The following is a 21,132-nucleotide window of genomic DNA, read 5'->3' as shown; positions in this document are numbered from 1 at the left end:
TTGTGATTATGTGCAGGAAATATTGGTTTTAACCTTGCATGTGAAAGTCATTTGGAATGAAATATTTACAAGATGACTAGTAGTAACGTAAGGAGATGTAAAATATAGTTGAGTAAGACTCAGGAAGTCCCAAAAGAAAGCAATGAAACACAAAAGCGAATTCTTCTAGGCGCATGCAACTAAAGCTCACTGATTATTTACATGATCGACCCTTTAACCACAGATAATTTCCCTTCAAAAAACACATTGAGATGAATATTGCCTGGTTTTGGCCAAGAAATTAGTTACATTTCATTTTTTTTTCAGTGAACGATGAGTAGGGACTGACTAGTAGTTGTTGGCAAACTTGCCGATGTATTTGGGTACAGAAATTAACATAAAATACAACTAGTTGTTGCACACAGATTAATATAATGCGCATGAACGACACAAAAACCATTTCCCTTGATATGTTTATTTCGTCTTTAATGAAGAATTTGATAGCGAACGAAAAATTTTCGAGAAAAATATAATTCTCGGTAAAAATTGATTATTTTTAAAGGACTTACCTCATTTCAGAAACCGATAATTTCTACAAGTGCACTTTAAGCAATGGTTAAGTGCAATTTTATAAAGAGGGTGTTTTTTTCATTATCGATAGTGGATATTTTTAAATTGTGCATGTACAGTAAAACCTTCTTGCAAATGTGTGACATGTGATGATGACGGGATTGAAAATTAAAAATCTGAGAGTAAATTGTCATAATTAATTCATGGAAAAATTATTTGTTCAAACCATCTTATATTTTCAACTCTCATATTCTTATTGCCAAGCCTGATGTCGAACTTTTGAATGTACACATGAACATCTATTATAATTTTACTTGATACAAATAACCTCATTTAAATAAAAACGATATGTTTAAAGAAAATTAGAAAACCTTTCCGGAACGTTTTATTCTTCCTTCTCTTCATATTTTTATTATTTTGTGCAAATAATAATTCATTGCGTACATTTAAGAGTTAAACCTCTGACACTGATGTTTCATGCATAATAATTACACCTGAGCAAAGGAAAGGAGCCACGATGATAGAAAAATCAAATTGTTCGGCTTACCTCATCAACTCCAATCTTTCTACACGCTTCCAAGAAATTGTCGACATTCCTCCTGCATCTCGCCATAGTGAGCTTTGGCTAAAAATAGACGGTAGAGTTTTTATTATTTTAGGTTCGAAGTTGGGCGACCGTTAAGTCAACTGACAGGGAGTCTACTCAAATCCTGGAAAGAAATTGCCCGACAATCTCAGATTTTGTCCAGGTATCTACATTTTTTCCAGATATAAGTTTTCATAGTACGGAGCCATTAAGATATTTCGGATTTTTTAAAACAATCGACTCAGAAATATGCATACAGTTTCACGAGTTTATTGTAAATAATGTTTTTTTTTCAGTTTTTAGGATTCAATTAATATTTTTAATTTATAAAACATTGACAAATTATATTTCCCTGATTCCACGAATTTAAACAATAATTCAAATACATTTTTATTTTCAACTTTCAAATATTGAGTGTTTTACAAGATAGATGAATTTTTAACCAAATAGTTGAATTTTCAACTAAAAAAGATAAATTTTTAACCAAATAGTTGAATTTTCATCTAAGAAAGATTATTTTTCAACCAAAAAATAGAACAGTTAAATTTTAATTTGAAAAAAAAAATCGTTTTTTGTCAAACAACAAAAAAATAATACTTTTCAACCAACGTGATGAATTTTTAACTAGAACGATGAATCTACAACTGGAAGAGACGAAATAAAAAAATAGCAAAAGGGGTTAACTGTCAACTGAATAATTTTATTTAAAAAAAAATGAATTTTTCAAATGAGCAGGTTAATTTTTTACCAAAATACTGGAATAGACGAAATTTAAAAAAAATACCAAAAGGACTTAACTTTCAACCGAATAATTTTATTTAAGAAAATGAATTTTCAAACCCGAAGATTAATTTTCTACCAAAAAATACAATTTTTCAACAAAACACATGAATTTACAGTGAAATAGTTCAATTTTCAACTAAGAAAAACCCATTTCTAAACATATGATATTTGAATTTTAAGCCAAAAAGATAAATTCTAAAGTAAAAAATTTTTCAGGTACAAAAAAAATGAATTTTGAACGAAGAAAATGAATTTTGATCAAAAAACGGAAAAATGTTCAACTAAAAAAGACAAATTTTTAACCAAACAGTTGAATTTTTATCTAAAAAAGATTAGTTTTTAACCAAACATAGAACAGTTAAATTTTCATTAAAAAATAAAAATAATAATAACTTTCAACCAAAGTGATAAATTTCTAACTAGAAAGATGAATTTTCAGCAACAAAAAACAATCATTTTGAACCAAGGAAATAAATTTTTACCAAAAAAATGACAGCATTATTAACTAAAAAACATAAATTGTCAACCAAAACTTCAATAGTTAAATTTTCAGTTTAAAAGAACAACATTCAAGATTAATTTTCAATCAAATGAGACGAATTTTCGACTAAAAGAGAAAAGTTTTCAACCAAAAATTGAATAGTTACATTTTCAATTAAAAATTCATTTTTATTAAAAAAAAAACAACATATTTTCATCAAAATAGTTAATTTTTAACTGGAATAGTTACATTTTCAGTTAAAAAAATAAATTTTTAGCAACAAAAAATTTTTTTAAATAAAATAGTTCATTTTTCAATCAAAGTTATGAATTTTCAATTAAAATTATGAACCTTAAACGAAAAAAATATATAATTTTCACCAAATGATTTTAATATTTAAAACAATTAAATTTTCATACCCAAAAAGATAAATTATAAATAAAATATGTAGTAGTTGATATTTCAACCAAAAAATATTTTGATATTCAATCAAAAAATTTGAATAAAACGAAAAACACACGTTTTCAACACGATTTAAATTTTCAACTAAGAAAGATTTTTCAGTCAAGAGAGATAAAAAATTGCAAACAAACTGTGGAATTTTAAAGCAAAAGAATGAACGTTTAATCAAGAATATTAACTTTCCATCAAAAGGAAAGAATTTTCAACAAACGACATGAATTTAGAAGCAGATACTTGAATTTTCAACTAAAACGATAAATTTCCAAACAAAACTAGAATAGTTAAATTTTTAGTTAAAAACCTTAATAAAGCTACTTTTACAAATAAAAAATAATTCTTATTCAATTTTATATTGCAATTGGTTTCCCGACTTTGAAAAAAATTAACTGACAATTCCAGGTTTTCCAGGTCGGGTAGACATCCTGACTGAAGAATCAAAATACTTACTACTGCAGGGGAAGGAACGTGAATACTGGCGACTGATCGAGGCCGAACATGATTTGCCAAATGGCAAAGAACAACTCCATCAGTCAGGGCAGGTGCGAGGTCTTCGGGCAATGCCATTTTTAGCCTCGTTTCGATATGCTGAAATGTGAAATTTTTATTTTACAGATTTTTTAATATCTAACTTGTTCAGTATAAAATCATAATTACGTCCACAACTTACATTTCTAAGTTGCTCTATCAGATCTGCTTCTTCCTTGGCACGCTCAAATTCCCTTCTCATCGTGAAAGAATATTTTTCAGGCATGTTGCTATTCCACGTAACGGACCTTGCAGATTTCGGACTTCCACCATTTGCATTCGCCCCGTTGTTACCTGGAAAATGCCAGATTAATAGACCATCAAATTCATACTGGTAGATTTTAACTGAATATAGGATGGACACTCAAGCAGGGTGGTCATTTTATTCGAAAAAATAGGCACGGTGAATGAAATTAAAAACTTCGAACTCTCAAACTAAAAATAGTTTCGTTTAAATTAATAACTGATCTGAAAAATAGAGCACTCAAAAGTGGAACTCTTGAATTTTAAGCTTTTAAAAATTAAGTTTAAAAGGTTTTTAATTGAAAATGTTTCTAATAAAATGGTCATTAATTTACATGGGTAAAATGAAAACTACTAACACTTTATAACTGAACAATTTTATATTAATCGCAGTTTAATATAAATCCAGGTTATAAATGTAGAAAAGACAAAGATAATGAGGTTTAGAAAAAAAGGGGTGGGGGAAAGAAAGAATGGACTGGGAGATGGAAGGGAATAAAGTTAGAAGAAGTAAAAGAGTATAAATATTTGGGATATATCTTGCAAGCGAATAGAGATCATACAGCTCATATAAGAGAAAGGATCAGAAAAGCAGCAGGGGTAATGAAACAGATATGGGGAATAGGAAAAAGGTTAAAAAAAATTGGAGGAGAATGTGGTTATTTGATACGCTGGTATGGCCAGTATTATATGGGAGATATGGGAATGGAAAGAAAGGAAAGATATTGAGAGTTTAGAAGAAAGATATATAAGGTGGACACTAGGGGCAGACTGGAGGACGCCAGGATACATGGTGAGAGAAGAAGCGCAAAGGGATAAGTTAAGTATTAGAGCGGGAAAGAGGGCATGGAAATTTGAGACCGAAGCTGAGGGAGGGAAAGGGAAGAGAGTTGGCGAGAAAGAGTTTGATGGAGGTAGAAGTGAGGAGAGGGAGGGTGATCGAATTAACGAGATGGGAAGAAGAACGGAGGGAGTTCTTTAATGATAGAGAAATAGAAGACGGGACTGGAGTAAACTATGGAGAACTGGAAAAAAGGGAGAGGGAAAGACAATTAATATAAAGATGGAGGGGGGGGGGGTGATTGAGGAATCAAAATACAATAAATGGTATAAGATGATAAAAAAGGAAGGAGGGCCAACGTATTTAGAAGAGGGATGGGAAGAGAAAAGGTGGACCAGAATAGCAAGATTCAGATTGGGAAACATGGTAAGGGAGGGGATGTACTGGGAAAAAGAAGAGAACAGAAAGTGTAGAATATGTGAATGGGAGGAGGAAACATGGGAGCATGTATGGGAAGGATGTAGGAGAGGAATGGAAGATAAAGGAAACTGGTACAATTCCCGGTCCAAAAAATAAATCTAATGACATTTCTCGGTTATCTACCGATTAACCAGCCACCCTGTTCAAGACTCGAAAATAAATTTTTGGTTTTCTCCCGAGTTTTCAAACATTATCCCCAGTAATTTAAACTTTCAAATTCAAACTCTCAAAACAAAACAATTTCGCATTTGATGTATTCATAGTTTTTTCGAGATATGGAAACAGAAAATCAATTCAAATTCAAGCTGAGTATTCAAAATTGAAACATCAGAACACATCTCTTGTACTGTTTATATTTAGAAAAATAAAAATTGGACAAATTTTAAAAGAAGCACGGTCGTATGTTCAGCTATTAAGACTTTCAATTCAATTATTTAACTTAGGCTTTCAGTTGGAAATTATGCACATTTTAACGAATAAAGAGTGAAAACCCACCAATTTGGTATCAAAATAAAATTATAAAATTTGTAGAGTCTTCAATTTTAAATTATTGAACTATGAAGAATGCCAATTGGAAACGTTCAAATTCAAAATTTTTTCAAATCCAACCGCTCTTATTTTAAAATTGTCCAATTATAAAAATTTATATCTAAAATTATTCAATTTCGAACAATTTGAAATAATAATATTAGGAGTATTAAAAGGCTTTCGTTTCTAATTCAAAGTTCTTCTATTTTAAACGCTTTAAATTTTAAATTATTCAGTTTTAAAGACTTGAAAATTAAAATTCCATAATTATAAGTTTTTAAAATTTCAAAAGGTTAAATTTTAAAATATTAAAAACAAAACTTAATTTTTTAAATATTGAAACCTTCAAACTCGAAATTGCTCAACTATTCAAGTTTTCAATTTGAATCTGTTTAATTTCTAACATTTTAATTTAAAATGATTGAAATTGCCACGATATAAATAACAAATATTTAAACTATTAATGCTTTCAATTTAGAAAACTTGAATCCAAAATCTTTATAATAAAAATTGCTGAATTGCAAATACTGCAGATATGAAATTATATAATTTATCGCGTTTCGACATAAAATAAAATATAAAATACAGTTTTGTACACTATAATTCAAAAGTATTTAATCTTAAATTCTTTAAAAAAATGAATGTGACCCACTGGAATGTTTAAAGTAAACATTTAAATTTTGCAGAAATTGTTGATGTAAAATTTATTTTTAAGGGCCAATACAATCCCCACAGCGATTATTAAACATTTAAAATGGTATATTTTAAAATTATCAACTTTTGATGACTCCAAATAATCAATCAAAAACTAAAATCCTGCTTTTCAAGCTTTGTAATTAAACTATTTTACAATACAGGATGTCCACTGAAATCCTAGAAAAAAATCCCTCACAATTCCATGTTTTTTCCAGGTATCATTTTTCGTGAGTTTATTACAAATAATGTTCTTTTTAGTTTTTAGAAATTTAATTAATATTACAAGATATTCTTAAATATTTTAGCACGATAGATTAAATAAATAATGAAATAATGCTAAAACATAATTAATCATTTCTTGAATTTGTCTCTAAAGTTCATGGATTTTAATAAAAATGCAAATACATTTTTATTTTGTCAACTTATACGTAAAATTTAGTGCATATTTAGGTAAAATAATGTTGACACTATATTAAATTAAATTTAAACAACTTTAAAATCCTAAATTTTCAAGTAAAATTATCGAAATTTTCAAAAGATGGCTGAATTGTTAACCAAACAGTTAAATTTTCAACCATAAAGAAAAATTTTCCGAATAAATGCGTTAATTCTAAAGCAGATAAGTTGAAATTTCTACAGAAGAATATCAGTTTTCAATCAAAAATAGAATAAATAAATTTTCAGTTAAAAAAATATATTTCTCTACGAGAAAAAAAAAACAGATTAATTTTCAAAACAAATTTAATTTAACTTTTAACCAAGTAGTTCTATTTGCAACAAAAAAGATGAATTTTCAACAAAAACGATGAATATTAAAATGCAACTTACATTTTTACGCAAAATAATAAATCTTCACACAAGACGATTAACTTTTCAAACAGGAAGATTAATTTTCTACAGAGAAAGACGAATATTAAAAAATAGATGAATTTTTGACTAAAAAATACCAATTTTAAAACAAATAATTGAATTTTCATCTAAACTAATGAATTTCCATCTAAAATGATGAATATTCATCTGGAATAGATGGATTTTAAACAAAAGATAATTTTTTGAGAAAAGAGTTAAATTTTGAATCAAGTAGTCTTATTTTCATCCAAATAGTTGAATTTTAAACTAAAAAGATCAATTCTCAACTAAAAATGCAATAAAAGATTCATTTTTACCAAAGAAGCCGAATTTTAAAGAAAATACATGAATATTAAATTAAAAAGATAAATTGTCAAACAAGAATTCAGGAGTTCAATTTTCAGTTAAAAAATCCATTTCCAACTAAAATGGTGAATCTTTCAATTGAATAGTTTCATTCAAACCAAAAACATGAATTTTCAACTAGAATTATGAGCTTGTAACTAGAATCCTTAAATTTCCAACAAAAGATTAAGTTTTAGCCCAGAAGGTTGATTTCTATCAAAAATGTCCAAATTTTCAACTAAAGACATTTTTTAACCAAATATTAATATTTTCAGTAAAAAAATTAATTTTCAACAACAAAAAAAGAAAAGGCCAAAAAACGAATTTTTAACAAAATAGCTTATTTTTTAACCATGAAGATGAATTTTCAATTGAAATGATGAATCTTTATCAACGGCAAATTCATTTTTAAGAAAAGAGCAACTGTCAACAAGTAAATAAATCTTCATTCAAAAGAGATGTATTCGAAACAAAAAATGCATTATTTGTTATTTCAACCCAAGAAGATGAAAATTTTTAATAAAAAATAATGGAATTCAACTAAAAAGAACAGATTTTCAACAAAAAACTTGAATTTTCAACTAGAACCGATCAATTTTCAACTAAAAACAGAATAGTTGAACTTTCATTTGAAAAATATGTATTTCAAACAGAAGAACCTCTTGTTCAGTTTAATATTACAACTTCAAAAAAATTAAGTACGCTCTAGAAAAAATTACCTAACATTTCCAGGTATATAAAAATTCCCTGACCACAATATGTCTTCTAAATTTAACCATTTTAAATTAAAAGTGTGTCGCTCAATCACATTATTTCATGATATGAAGCAGCATTGAAAGTGCTTGGAGAAGTATTCTTTATATTTGTAAAAGTAGAATAAAAAGTAAAAAATGTCCGGTCAGGAGATAAATTAATGAGCAATTCCCGGTTTCCCGATCCAAGGGCCATCCTGTAAATACTAGTTATTTTATATATATTGCATAAAGATTTACCTTCGACAAATCCTACCGTTGTCTTTACTAGCCTTGGCACATGTCCTGGACTGTAATTACTAGAAAGTATACTAGATGAAGTTTTAATTGGCGACGATGGTTTCTTATACGACTGCTCTGCAAACTTTCCGTTTTTATTATTATATTCGTTGTTGCTGCCATTGATAACCGGTGCATTCGGAAAACTAATCCGAGATGGCGTAACCTTCTGCACCGGCCGCTTGTTCGCGTTTTCTTCGTTGAATATTTGTTTACCAGTTAGCGCACCCTCGCCGTTCGAGTCAGTTTCGTTGTTAGTATCGTTTCCAGGTGGAGTTACTTGCTCTCGAGGCCTATAAACACTAGGTCCCTCATTTACCCTCTGCTGTCTCAAAGCCTCTTTGTATTCCCTAAAAAAACCAATTAGAAATTCATCTGAAAATCCGTTCTAAGCTCCCACGCGTATATGTTAACATTTCACTGCATCTATCCACGCGATGTAAATGAAAAGCAAGCAGGATGAAGAAAAAAAAGACAAAATCCGGCCACAATTGTATCGCGTTAAACTGCTCAGATGGCTGAGACTTACCTGTAGGTTTGTGTATGATTCAAGGGTTTTTTCTCATCTCCATTTACGTGCGACATTGAGTGATTTGTGGCCTGAAGAGGCTGCACAGACTGCATCGTTGCAACTGACTGTGATTGATTCAACATAGTGCTCTCCAAGTGGCTGTAAAAAGAAGCACAATAACACTCATGCGTGCATGCAGAGGATATTCATCACGGGGATCACATGACTTTAAATTCGAAACAGTTCAGAAAACGAAGGATGTGATTTGGGTGCGAAAGCTAGTTTTGTTTTCTACTCACGCAGGAGGTGTGATGGAGTTTTGATTGGGATTTGGAATCATTGGTCTCCTCGCATCGGCTCCATTTTCAGAGGTACTTCTTTCCAGTCTCCTTTTCTCCAATTCGTCGTGAAGAATCATCGCCTGGAAACGAAATTCAAAGTTAAAACGAATTTAGCTCACAGGTGTTTTTCCGTATAATTCCTTATCTACTGCTCGATAATGTCGTTCATTCTTTCGTTAGGATGTGGAATGTGATATTATGATGCTAAACTGTATTTGTAGGTCAAGGTCACTTTTTAAATTTTGAAAGCCAGCCAGTGACGGTTTGAAAAGTTAAACGTTCGCCCCAATATCATCACTGAGCTCGCTTACTCAGCACCTAAGTATAGACTAAACCGAAGGTTGCATGAATCTCATTCAACGAATTTGAGCTCTATTGATTGTTTAGACTTGAGACGATTTTAAATTGCTATCAGTCTCTGATTACAAGTGATTCTAAATAGTTGCATTCTGGCTGCACGGTAATTATGACATACGAAATATCGGCCTGAAACCCGACTTTACCTTGCCAAGTTCATCTTCCAAAGATGTATTTTCTCCAGGCGAAATCGTACTAGGCGTGGAATTTCCACTGCAGACTCCATTGGCGGCAGCCTCGTGTGGAAGAGTGATGGAAAGCGGAGAGCATTCTTGTCGCCAGGTGCCACCTCGACCCTCGCCACCATCAACCTGCAGACGATTTGTCCGGAACGAATGGTTAAAGGAACGAAATTCCTGGTGGATTGGGGAAAGCAAAGGATGTCTTTAGGATATTCTACGACTAAATTTATTTGCAGAATGCTGTGAACAACAGACTTCAGAAAGAATCGTAAGAGTCCGCGTTATCGACACCTGCTCTGATGACAAAGCTCGCCAGCCAGGACAGTGCTCGAAAGAGAAAAAGAAGAGAGACCGTTAAGATGAAAAAACTAACCGCACTATGAATTTCTTGCGACCAGCGCTTATCGACTCCATCGCTTGTGCTGTAACCACTGTCGACGTTGTGACGCCTGTGTGACCTTGTGTCCAGTGTTGTATGTCCTCGAGAATCTAGAGGTCCTCTTCTTAGTCTTCCTCCTCTGGCCCTCTCGTGTTTCGCCGCCTGTCTCTCAAGGTATTTGAAGATGTGTGTTCGCCCGCGAATGCACAACTAAAATCATGTCGAAGATTAGTTCAGGTTTTAAGGGATGGGGAGATTGGTTTTTACTTTCGATGGTGAGAACTCGTACCGAGGCAGGTGGCGAAGTTAAGGGATTGTCTGACAACTTCAGGTCGAAGAGACTCTTCATCTTCCTCAGCTCGTTCGGAAGCACGGATATCCGGTTACAACTAATGTCTAGCTTCACAAGCTTCAGGTACGTAAGTTCTAAACAAATAATACCGTTTTATGATTAGTCAGATTTAAATTGAAGAGATCTATTTTTGATTCAGAAGATAGTTTTAAAGTGGAAATTTTAATAACGAGATAATGGCTTTTTGCATTAAGAATTCTTCAAAAATCAAATACATATTGTGATCAAAGGATTTTTTCAAAAGCTGATTTTTAATATAGTAATAAAAAGATTGGTAATTCAAAGCCAGATAAGTGACTCTGTATTTGTCTCCCATCATTTTTTTTATAGCCTAACATCTTACCTTTTTATAAAAATAAATAAAATACTTTTTTCGAAGAAAATGTCCTTGAATTAAACTATTTGCAACTTTATTCAACACCAAAGTACCAATCAAATTCAGTTATTTATTAAAAAAACATATAACCTTTTCTTTTTGTTATTTTCAAAAACCATGAATTTTGAACCTCCACTTTTCTTGAATGATTTACTCGGAATTGGTTAACCTTTTTTAGTCAACCTCATATTAGTTATGTTATATGATTCTAGTTATGTACTGCAACCCTTCATTTATATCTTATAATTACGAAATTCCTGCCTATAGAAGAAGCCGCTTACAAAATCTCAATTATTGTAAAATGTTTCTCCAAGTGTAAGGGAAAAATGATGTTCGACTAAATTGCTCGTGTGTTTTAACTCCCCAAGCAATAAAAGACTCAGCTTTTCATTTGCAATTAATTGTCCGTGAACAGTACTTATTAGCTTACTCAAAATCTGTGAAATGGGATACGTTGATTATTTCATTTCAGCATGTTTACTCCCGAATATTAAAATTTAATGAGGGTTAAATGAAAGAAGAAAAAATCATATGTAAAATATGAACTTTTAGGTAACTTAATTAAAACGTTTAAAATTACTTTCCTTTCCCATTGTTTCGTTCAGAATTTGTATCATTAAGTTATTTTATCATTATTATCAACTTTATTGTAATCTAATTTTTTTTTAAATTTGAGTAAGTTATGTACTTTTTCAACATACTGTTAGGTAAAGATAAGGTTTCACTAAGGGGCCGTACTCATTTTCAAAATTCCATAAATTTTTTTTTTACTAATTTTTCATTTTCCTTGATCATAATTATTCAAATACCGGAATTTTAACTTTGTAATATTTTTAACACGGAACCTTTTATGAACGGCCTAAAACAGTTTTTCAGATGTAAATTTTAAGTCATCAAATTTATCAATTTATTTTAAACAAAAAAATATCTAACTAGTTGAATTTTCAACAAAATAATAAAATTTTGAACATGATAGTTGAATTTTCGGCTCAAGAAAAAAGTTTGATACTTTACATTTCCACAAGATGAATTTTCTCTACAAAAACTGAATTTTCAAACCAAATATGACTTCAGCAAAAAATTAATTTATCACGAAACTGATGAATTTCTACCTAACAAAAATGAAATTTCAAACCAAGAAAATTATTGTTCTACCAAAAAAGTAATATTTTCACATAAAAAGATTAATCTTAAAAAAATGAATGTTATATCTTCAGTTAAAAAAAAACTTTTAAACCAAAAAAAGGCTATTTGACTAAACAGTTAAATTTTCAATCAAACACATAAGACTTCAATACAATTTTTTTTAGCATTGTAGTTTAAATTTTACACAATTAGTTGAATTATCAATTAAAAAAGATCGTTTTTTAACGAAATAGCTATACAAAGTGATTCAATCAAATCATTCAACACCTAAAAAGTTGTATTCTCATAAAAATGATATAACAAACGAGTTTTTTATTTAAATAGACACATTTTGAGAAAAATAGTTAAATTTTCTGTTATGAAAGATTTCAATTAACTTTTCACAGTTAAAATATGAATTTTCGAAAAAAAAAATAAATTTCTACGAGAAAACTTAAATTTTTAATCCAAAAAGAGAAATTTTCACCCATAAAGTCTAACCTTTTAACAAAATTGCTGAATTCTCTACCAAATATTTGCATTTTTATCCAAAAAAGATGCAATTTCTCTTGAAACATATTAATTATTTTTTTCTAATTAAAAAAAAAAGTTCAATTTTCATTCGAAAAAGATTCCAGTTGATTTTAAGACCAAAACATGATTTTTTAACGAAAAACAAGTTTTTACGAAAAATTGAATTGTCAGTCAAAAACAAGGATTTTTTCAACCAAAAAATATTTTATTAATTCACAGAACGTGATCAATTTTTTTTCAAATGTGATTTGGGCAAATTGTTCTCATAGGTTATAACTATTTGAAAACATTATTTTAGAAAAAGTCCTCTCTCAAAAAATTTTCAATCATTCTGAAAATTGAGATTATGAAAATGGATTTTTCTCGTTTAAAATTTTTTGTGCTGGAAATTTTTTGAAGGCATTAAAAGATGTATCGAAAAAAGAAAATTATATTTTTTGAATATACACACATAGACTGGAAAATAATTTTGATAAAAGATATTGCAATTTCAGCTTATACATAACGAGGGTTATATGCCATTGAAAAACGAAGAAATAGTACAAAAATTAAGAGCACAAAAATTCCAACAGTTAATATATACAATTTTTGGCATCAGTCTGCAAGTTTGCATGCGGATACAAATATGGGGGTTGTTTTTGTAACGAATAGGCGTAAAGAATCATTTGTTCCTCAGTTATTTTCTAAAATACGTTTTTGCAGCACAGGGGGTTGCTTTTCAAATAAGGGTTGATTTTACAAAAGTGTTTCATATCACATTGGAAAGCAAAAACCTAGAAAAAAATCTATCCTAGTCATTTTTTAAATACTTTTTTCAGTACAGGGGGTAATTTAAAAAAATAAAGGGTTGATGTTACAAAAGCGATTCACAGCACATTTTAAAGCAAAAAATAGCATAAAAATCTAACCAAGTAATTTTTTTTTAATTTAATGATTTTTTTAGAGGGCGCCGCTGAGTTGACGTCCAGCTAGTGCCGTCCTGTTTTTTTTCAAATCTAAGAGCAAAAAATCTTTTGTGAGTATATGAATAAATAACAATAAATAATTACAAATAAAAAACTAAAAATCGAATTCTATTTTTAAAGAATGTACATTGAAAAGATATTAATGTGGATATTAGGAAGTGCTTCCAAAATATTATAAAAAAAAGATAATAATTTTTATTTTCTCTGACAGCTTCATTTTCCTGATATAAAACTTTTTTTCCTGACATTTCTATGACTTCCCTTATTTCCCTGAAACGTGGCCACCCTGCAAAAGCATCTACTTTCCACTAAAGCAGGTAAATTTTTAAAATCAAAAAGATAAACTTTCAAAAAACAGGATGAATTTTCGACCGAACAGTCAAATTTTTATCCAAGAAAGATGTCATTTCTGCTAAAACAGGTGAATTTTTAAATCAAAAAGACAAATTTTCTACAAAAAAAAAAATTGAATTCTCTTCCCAAAAGATTTGAATTGACTTTTCAACAAAAAATATAGGAATTACGAACAAAAAGTAAATTTTCTAGGAAAAAGTTAAATTTTCAACAAAAAATATGAATTTTTTAAATAAAGATACAATATTTATACTGAAAACGGTGAAATTTTAAAACAAAAAGACCAATATTCAGAAAAAATAAGTTTTCATGAAAAAAAGATTTCAGTTGACTTATCATCAACGAAATACGAATTTTAAACAAAAGGTTGATGTTCTACAAAAAGAGCTGAATTTGTAACCCAAAAAGTAGAATTTTCAACAAAACAGTTAAATTTGAAAGCAAAAAGGATATCTTTTTAAAAAAATTGTCAAATTTTCAACCAAATAATAAAATCTATACCTAAAAAGATAATGTTCAGGGAAATTTTTTTTGAAAATTTACAAAAATTACACACGAGTGAAGGACCCTGTCCCCCTACCGTAACGAATTGTCTCGACCCCCCCCCCCCCTCTCGAGCTGTTACGTAAGTTAAGTACGATTCCTAAGACGAGATTTGATACTGTTTTAATAATAAGTCTTACGTGTATTTAATGCAAGAATCTCACAGATAGAAGTCAACTAAATAATTATTTAATAAATGCCTATCTTTGAAATTGAAAAAAACCCAGCTTTTGAAAGAATTTCAACAAGTGTGGCGCTCCAGGACTAATTAGGGTAAAATCATCAATTCTTATCACCTTATAGCCCAATTGTTGGCATGCCAATAACCAAAATTACTTTATTTTTGTTAAATATTTTATTGCACTAAAAAATTAATATATGCACTATATCTAGGAATAATACTATAAATTAATTAATTGCGGTAAAAATGACAACAAAAAATTATTATGAAATGATAATATAAATAATATGAAAATATTATCTAAGAAATTAGAGAAAGCTGCCAAGAATTGGTGCTCTTACCCTACAGAACATATATTTAAATATAAAACTGATTTCGTATAATTTACCTATGGGTAGGTGCACCAAAAGATTACTCCTAAGGTCGAGAGACCTTAGGCGAGGAAGGTCACCTATTCGAGGAGGCAGGGTCGTAATCTCATTACATCCAGCATCCAATTCAGCCAAGCCTTGCATTCTGCCTAATTCATCTGGCAAGGAAGTCAATCTGTTGTAGGCTACTAATAATATCTGAAGTGGTAGTCTACAAATTTCTCGTGGTAGTGCCGTTAGTTGATTACGGCTGAAAAAAAGTGATTGTATGTATAATAAATAGTAAATATCAATCATTCAATGCTTTGGGATACTTTACTTGAAATATGTATATTATCAAAGAGAATCTCTTTGAAAGCATCTTGTTTTTTACTGTCTGAAATTTCTGATGATGATTTTCAAAAAATAAATAGAAACGTTGTGCAATAAAGGGGAAAAGTGGTCAGAATTATCGGTTTTGGGTCTTTTATAGATAATTTTTGAGATTTCAAAGAAAACGGGGTAAAGAAGGAAGTGAAATGTGTGCCCTGAAATCGTACAAATGTAAATAAATGATCATTATTAAATGACAACTTACCTGAGGTCGAGGTAGTTTAGTGACTGGAGCATCACAACAGTGTCAGGTATTACTCTTATGGCATTGTGATAGAGGTGTAGTTTCTCCAGAAAAGGAAACTCCGTGACTTCCTCCGGTAATTCACAGAAGCGATTTTTGGAAAGGTCTGGAACAATGAAATAGGCAAATATGTTTTAATCAATCATTACAAAATTGCACTAAATATCAATTAATTCTTCCGACACTATCACTTCATTATTCAATCATCCTCTATTTCTACGCTACGCCGTCATATGAAGTGAATCATATTTTTTAGATTCTTTACTTCCATGTACAACTTCAGGCTGAAATTTCAGTTTTAACTACTGTTATACGTTGTGAATTCGTTAAAAGGGTGTGAAGTAAGGAACCTGTCCCTTCAGATGAACACGAAACCGATATTTCGCCCATAGCAACAGCTGTATGCCGATTAGGGTGTTTCGCGAAGTTGCTGGGGGTCGTTATGAATGGGGTGAGTTGGCCACGTGCGTGCAGTCCCAACAGTCAGGACACAAGGGTGGTTCGGCTCTTCCCGGCTTTGAAGTTACTGATCAATAACGAAGTCCCCGGCCAACGTCCTGGAACAGGAAGTCTCGAGAATCTTACTTCACAACAACCAAAATAAAAGAAAAGAAGTGAAAACGAGCCTACCAAAATTTCCTCGAATTACCTGTTGAGTATTAGCTATCCTGTATCCACCCCTAGATCCTATCTTAGAAATTGTGATCAAGATGTTCTTTTCGCGGAAATTGCCAATCGCAGAGTCAACAGGAAGTTCCGCTTCTCCCTTTGGCTTCGAGCGAGAAAAGCGAAAGTAAATTTTGCTTCAGAGGCTGTGATACCCAGTTTCTGGAGTTAAACGATTACTCTTGTTATATTTATTTTAGGACTTTCATTATTAAAATTTAAGAGAGGATAAGAATGAAAGTGCGCATAACTTTTAAGTCTACACGAATGTCACAGTTCTTTAATCCCAGTTTGTATAAATGTAAAATAAGTCCTTTAAATCTTGTGATAGTTATTAGTTACAGATTTTGAAGTTAAAGTAGGCCACTCTTTTTTCATAATAGAATGGCTACATTTGAATTTTTCTGCGTGATGAACAAGCAAAAAGTCACGCATTGCAAGTATGGTGCATGTTATGCGCTATACAATAAGGCTCAATTGCCATGGCCTTGAATTTCCTAATAGAGAAATGACAGACTAGAACTACATTTGTTACGATTTTCAAGATTTGCCAAGTTTCATTAAAATAGTGCGATTCTTTGATATGAACAGTTGAAAAGGAACTCCAAAACATTTCATAAAAAGTTCAACTTCGTCTTTTTTCCGGTCTGTTCACTAACCCTAGGTTGTTGACCGTACATGCCTGATATGTGTCAACAAATCCCTACCTCATATGCATTACCATCTTAAGGAGTGCTATATTTGAACGTATTACCTATAATGTGACAGGGGTCAGTAATCAATCGTTTGAGGTAAATTTACGTATTGAGGATAAAAAGCATTGCAACCTTTACTTGGCATTCTATAAATATACCTGATGCAAAACTTCCGCCCCACTAGGATACAATATCGAGCCTTTGATATACGTCCGAGAACCAGTAGTCCTAACTGAACCCCGACTAGACTAGGTACAGAACTTTTCAGAAAGCTTTAGGGTCGATGTCCCAGGAATTGCGGGGGTCGACCGTCAAAGACCAAGGTCGAGGTCTCACAGGATCGATACGATTTACTCGTGAATTTTTCCTACCATAGTCGCATTATTTCTTATCAATGAAAAACCTTAACTAAATCCAGATTCCAGAATTGGATGGTAATAAAGTCCTTTAATATTTTTAATAATGTTAAAGCAACGAAAGAACTTTCAAACGGAACTGGTAAATTCTGCATGTTTTTCTAACTAAGTGATCACTGGGACAACAGTCTGTGTCTGATGTTATTTAGTTTCAATACGCTGTGTTTGGCAGTCTGTAGCCAAGGTTTCATGCTTTTATCAAAGCAAATACACCCAGTCTTACGGTTACGGTCATTTTCACGTTTCTTTGTTGGTAACCGAGTATTCCTTAGTCACTAGGTGTGTCTTCGCATAAAGTCGTGAATTTCTTGTCCACTTTTTAAAATTACTGTATTTAGGCCGGCGAATTACTTATGCCAAGCCTAAAATACGCCTCTTACAATCTTCCATTTCTCACTCAGAAACAGAATATAAATTTAATCACCATGTGTTAGCAAATGAAGTTAGTTCATAAAATAATAATTGACTGCCCACGTGATCCGCTCTTCAAAACATATTAGCTTAAACTGAGTGTGTATACTATAGTGCTTTAGTAACAACCAAACATAAAAGGATACAAGCTTCCCGCCCATCTATAAACGAAACTAACTAAACAGTGGTATCATAGGCAAGTGTAAACAGAGCGTGACACGAGTGGAAGGTTTTACATTATCTTTTTCCGCTATCGACGGGCTTACGAGAGCCCATATGTAAGGGTAGACTCGACGAGGTAGTGGAGGCTTTAGGATCGATAACTTCCCCATTGAAAATATTGCCATGGGGGAAGGGATATTCCTGCCTCTCACGTAAGGTGCTTCATGCACTTTGCAGTAGACTTCAATCGCGCATCCTGCATGCGATTCGTACTCTTCACGGCTTCAAGTTTTTAATTTCAGGGTTCTTTACTTTTTTCACGTTGTACATTCCTTTCTATTATTATCTATTATCATGGAAGATTTACAATTTGCTTCAGATTTAACTCTGCTTCTATAAAGACATAAATATTTCAATGGAATAATCAATTATCAGCACCAATAAAAAGAACAACTTAGTAATTATTTACAGATTATAGGTTCAGGCGAGGTTTCAGGCAACTGTTATTGATACGAGGAAAGTAGCTATCTTCATTTAGAATGGATCCTATCGAAATTGAAATTTTATTCCCAACACGTGAGCTGGTGAGGATGACAAAGCGTTAGCGTGTGGGATAATATGAGCGAAGAACTCCAGACCTATAATAAAAAGGTACTTGTTCAACCAGTCGTCTGAATGCGACATCCAACTCTTGTAATTGACTTTCACCACCACATGACGATGAAAAGAAAACCGAAGAAATACCAGACACGACGCGAAAACGTTCCCGTCGACTTGGCCTTGAACCACGAATGTCTTGGCTGCTACCGACGATGGCAGATGCCGGAGGGTTCACCGCTTTTGTACAGCCGGCGGAGGCATCGTTGGCCACTTCCGGTCCGGACATGGACTCTGTGCGAGACTTGCATGCATAAGATGCATCGAATCTCGAAGTAATGGGAACCGTACACCAAATTGAAATTCAATTTTCACAAGATGGAATAACATTGTCCAAGAATGGACGTTATTACTTAATGCATGGACAGAAATATTACCATAACCGTTTCATTTGAACATTTTCTCAGGCAGATAAATGTAAGGACTTCACACTTTTGTATAGTACATTTCCAAATGTTATCATTTATGCATCAACTAGTTTTCCGAATTGAATTATATAATTTATTTTGTTTACAGTTTCAACTGAACTCATTATTAGTACCACAATAATAAAATAAATTGTAATAATTTTAATCCTGATTTATATAGTAGCAACATTTTGCAATGTCATCGTGTTATTTCTAATAAATTGTAAAGGTTAAGTAAAATCACATATAACTATTTTGAAACTAAAGGATTACGTCAAAATAATTTAAATTTCGCTTCCCCGAACAATTTGCGAAAAGCGCATCATAAACTCTAGAACTATGCTTAATCTACTCAGAACCCTACAAGGATTAATTTTTTTGAGTGAGAAGGCTGAAGTTAGTCCTCACTTTTTTAAATTGAGATTTTGGTCCTTATAAACGCCAGAAATATTTGAATAGTGGGTAGCTTTATAGAAATCAATTACATATATTAAATATATGCCCTACAAGTGGACAAATTAACATATTTTTTGTCAACTTTACAATTCTAGGTGTTTAGTTTCTGTATGACAATCCGGATTTCAACTGGTGTCAAAATGTGAATGTAAATGGATACAAATTCCCTGAAATGTATGAAAGAATATATTGCATATATCTTGAATTACATTAGTGTCATGCTTATGAAGACAGAAGAATATGATACACTTATTTAAAAAAAAAAATCAAACGTTATTAGTATGACGGTGATAACTTCAGGAAAACCAAGTACGATAGAAAGCTTTGAGATAGTTTTGACATGAAAGCGTTCAATTTGAATTGAGATTGAGAATTCAAAATTCAAAATGAAAATTTGAAATTCAAAACTGAAAACATGAAATCTCCCAGACTTACCATAACCTAAAGGATTATAATTTAAAATGTAAGTTTAATGTAGATGAACCTCTTTATCCTAATTGGCAGACACTTTCGTCATTTGCAAAGCTAAACACTTAAATTGCAAAAAGGTAAAGAAAGAAAGAGTTCACATGGTTGCACCCAAGCGTGTCGAGAATGTCAAGGCTGATTACGGGAGCGCCGTATAATTAGAATTCAAATGACTGTTTCAAATTTATTTTCAAATTATTTGTTCTAATAAAAATAATAATTTTTATAGAAAATTAACGATATAGTTTTAGTGCTGAAATACTGATCTAAACAGTGACGACATATAAATAACTCATAAAATCTATTGTCCCTGTAAATTTATTATTTACTGCAGTTCTCAGAGAATTAATGAATAAACCTAGGAATAAACCTGACATCACCCTATTGCATCACTATTTCTAATATAATTTATTGTCTCCATCGACAGTAGATTTTCAATAGATCATTAGTCAAGATGTAGTAATTCATTTGATAGTTTTAGCACAGCGAATCCAATGATTTTTTACATTAAATGTTGAGAAATGTTGTTATGACTCAGCTCATTATTTGCAGGATTCATTATGCAAAAATCGTTTTAAAAATTAGTCTAACGACCTATTTTTGCTCTAATTCAGTTTCAGTTCATTACACCTGGATTATGCTGGGGAGACTCGAAACATGCGGGTGACATAATCCGATTTCCTCTGATTAGTGAAACGAGCTGCACATTAGAACTATGCACAAAAGAGTTTTGTTAAATAATTCTAATTTTATATTGCAAGAGATTTTTTCAAGTAGCTTTTTTGTTTCCAAATGAACCTAAGTTTTAGTTGCTCTTCCCAATCTCACTTCTATTTCCTATCCAAATAAGTATTGCTCAATTTTTATCCACTTCGATATGGCTCTTTAGGCAAGAAGAAGAAACAAGTGTCAAAAGCTGATTTTAATGATTAATAACACTTAAATCGTTGTTTGCTTGACACGCAATAAACATGATTCGAAGATGAGCGATCAAACAGAGTAGCACATTGTCTGCGACCCGATGATACAAACCGCTTGTTGTCTGACCATCTGAGTCATCGTCATTCAAGACGAAGTGCCACCAACTGTGAATATGGGAAAGTTTTTCATCCCATAAACTATATAAATTATCTAAAATAAGACGCTTTTCCACAGACATCAAATCCACGCAATTGAGACTCCGGATTCTATAACCACGCATAAAATTTGCCTGGCCGCTTCAGGCCGCTCGAGTTGGCCCCTGATGGCTTGAAAATCAGTTTTCGAAA

General features: G+C 31.5%; 1 protein-coding gene across 4 annotated transcripts in view; it reads right to left on the bottom strand.

Annotated features, from left to right (window-relative positions):
* LOC117168275 (leucine-rich repeat and calponin homology domain-containing protein-like) overlaps window positions 1–21,132 on the bottom strand; it is a 57,098-nt gene that overhangs the window by 11,510 nt on the left and 24,456 nt on the right. For 2 of the 4 annotated variants that reach the window (XM_033353787.1, XM_033353785.1), the window contains exons 2-12: window positions 15,488–15,632; window positions 14,928–15,160; window positions 10,399–10,535; window positions 10,104–10,319; window positions 9,695–9,904; window positions 9,150–9,271; window positions 8,869–9,009; window positions 8,301–8,689; window positions 3,529–3,680; window positions 3,309–3,446; window positions 1,097–1,174 (exon numbers count right to left, since the gene is read on the bottom strand). In XM_033353787.1, the coding sequence (XP_033209678.1) occupies window positions 1,097–1,174; window positions 3,309–3,446; window positions 3,529–3,680; window positions 8,301–8,689; window positions 8,869–9,009; window positions 9,150–9,271; window positions 9,695–9,904; window positions 10,104–10,319; window positions 10,399–10,535; window positions 14,928–15,160; window positions 15,488–15,632 (1,961 nt within the window). The remainder of the gene's footprint in view (window positions 1–1,096; window positions 1,175–3,308; window positions 3,447–3,528; window positions 3,681–8,300; window positions 8,690–8,868; window positions 9,010–9,149; window positions 9,272–9,694; window positions 9,905–10,103; window positions 10,320–10,398; window positions 10,536–14,927; window positions 15,161–15,487; window positions 15,633–21,132) is intronic. The other 2 variants (XM_033353788.1, XM_033353786.1) reach the window with 1 other exon arrangement.

The sequence above is a fragment of the Belonocnema kinseyi genome, chromosome 2 (assembly GCF_010883055.1).
Source record: "Belonocnema kinseyi isolate 2016_QV_RU_SX_M_011 chromosome 2, B_treatae_v1, whole genome shotgun sequence".
NCBI classification, from domain to species: domain Eukaryota; kingdom Metazoa; phylum Arthropoda; class Insecta; order Hymenoptera; family Cynipidae; genus Belonocnema; species Belonocnema kinseyi.
The sequence above is the reverse complement of the archived record's forward strand: the minus strand, read 5'-3'. Positions and strand labels throughout refer to the sequence as shown.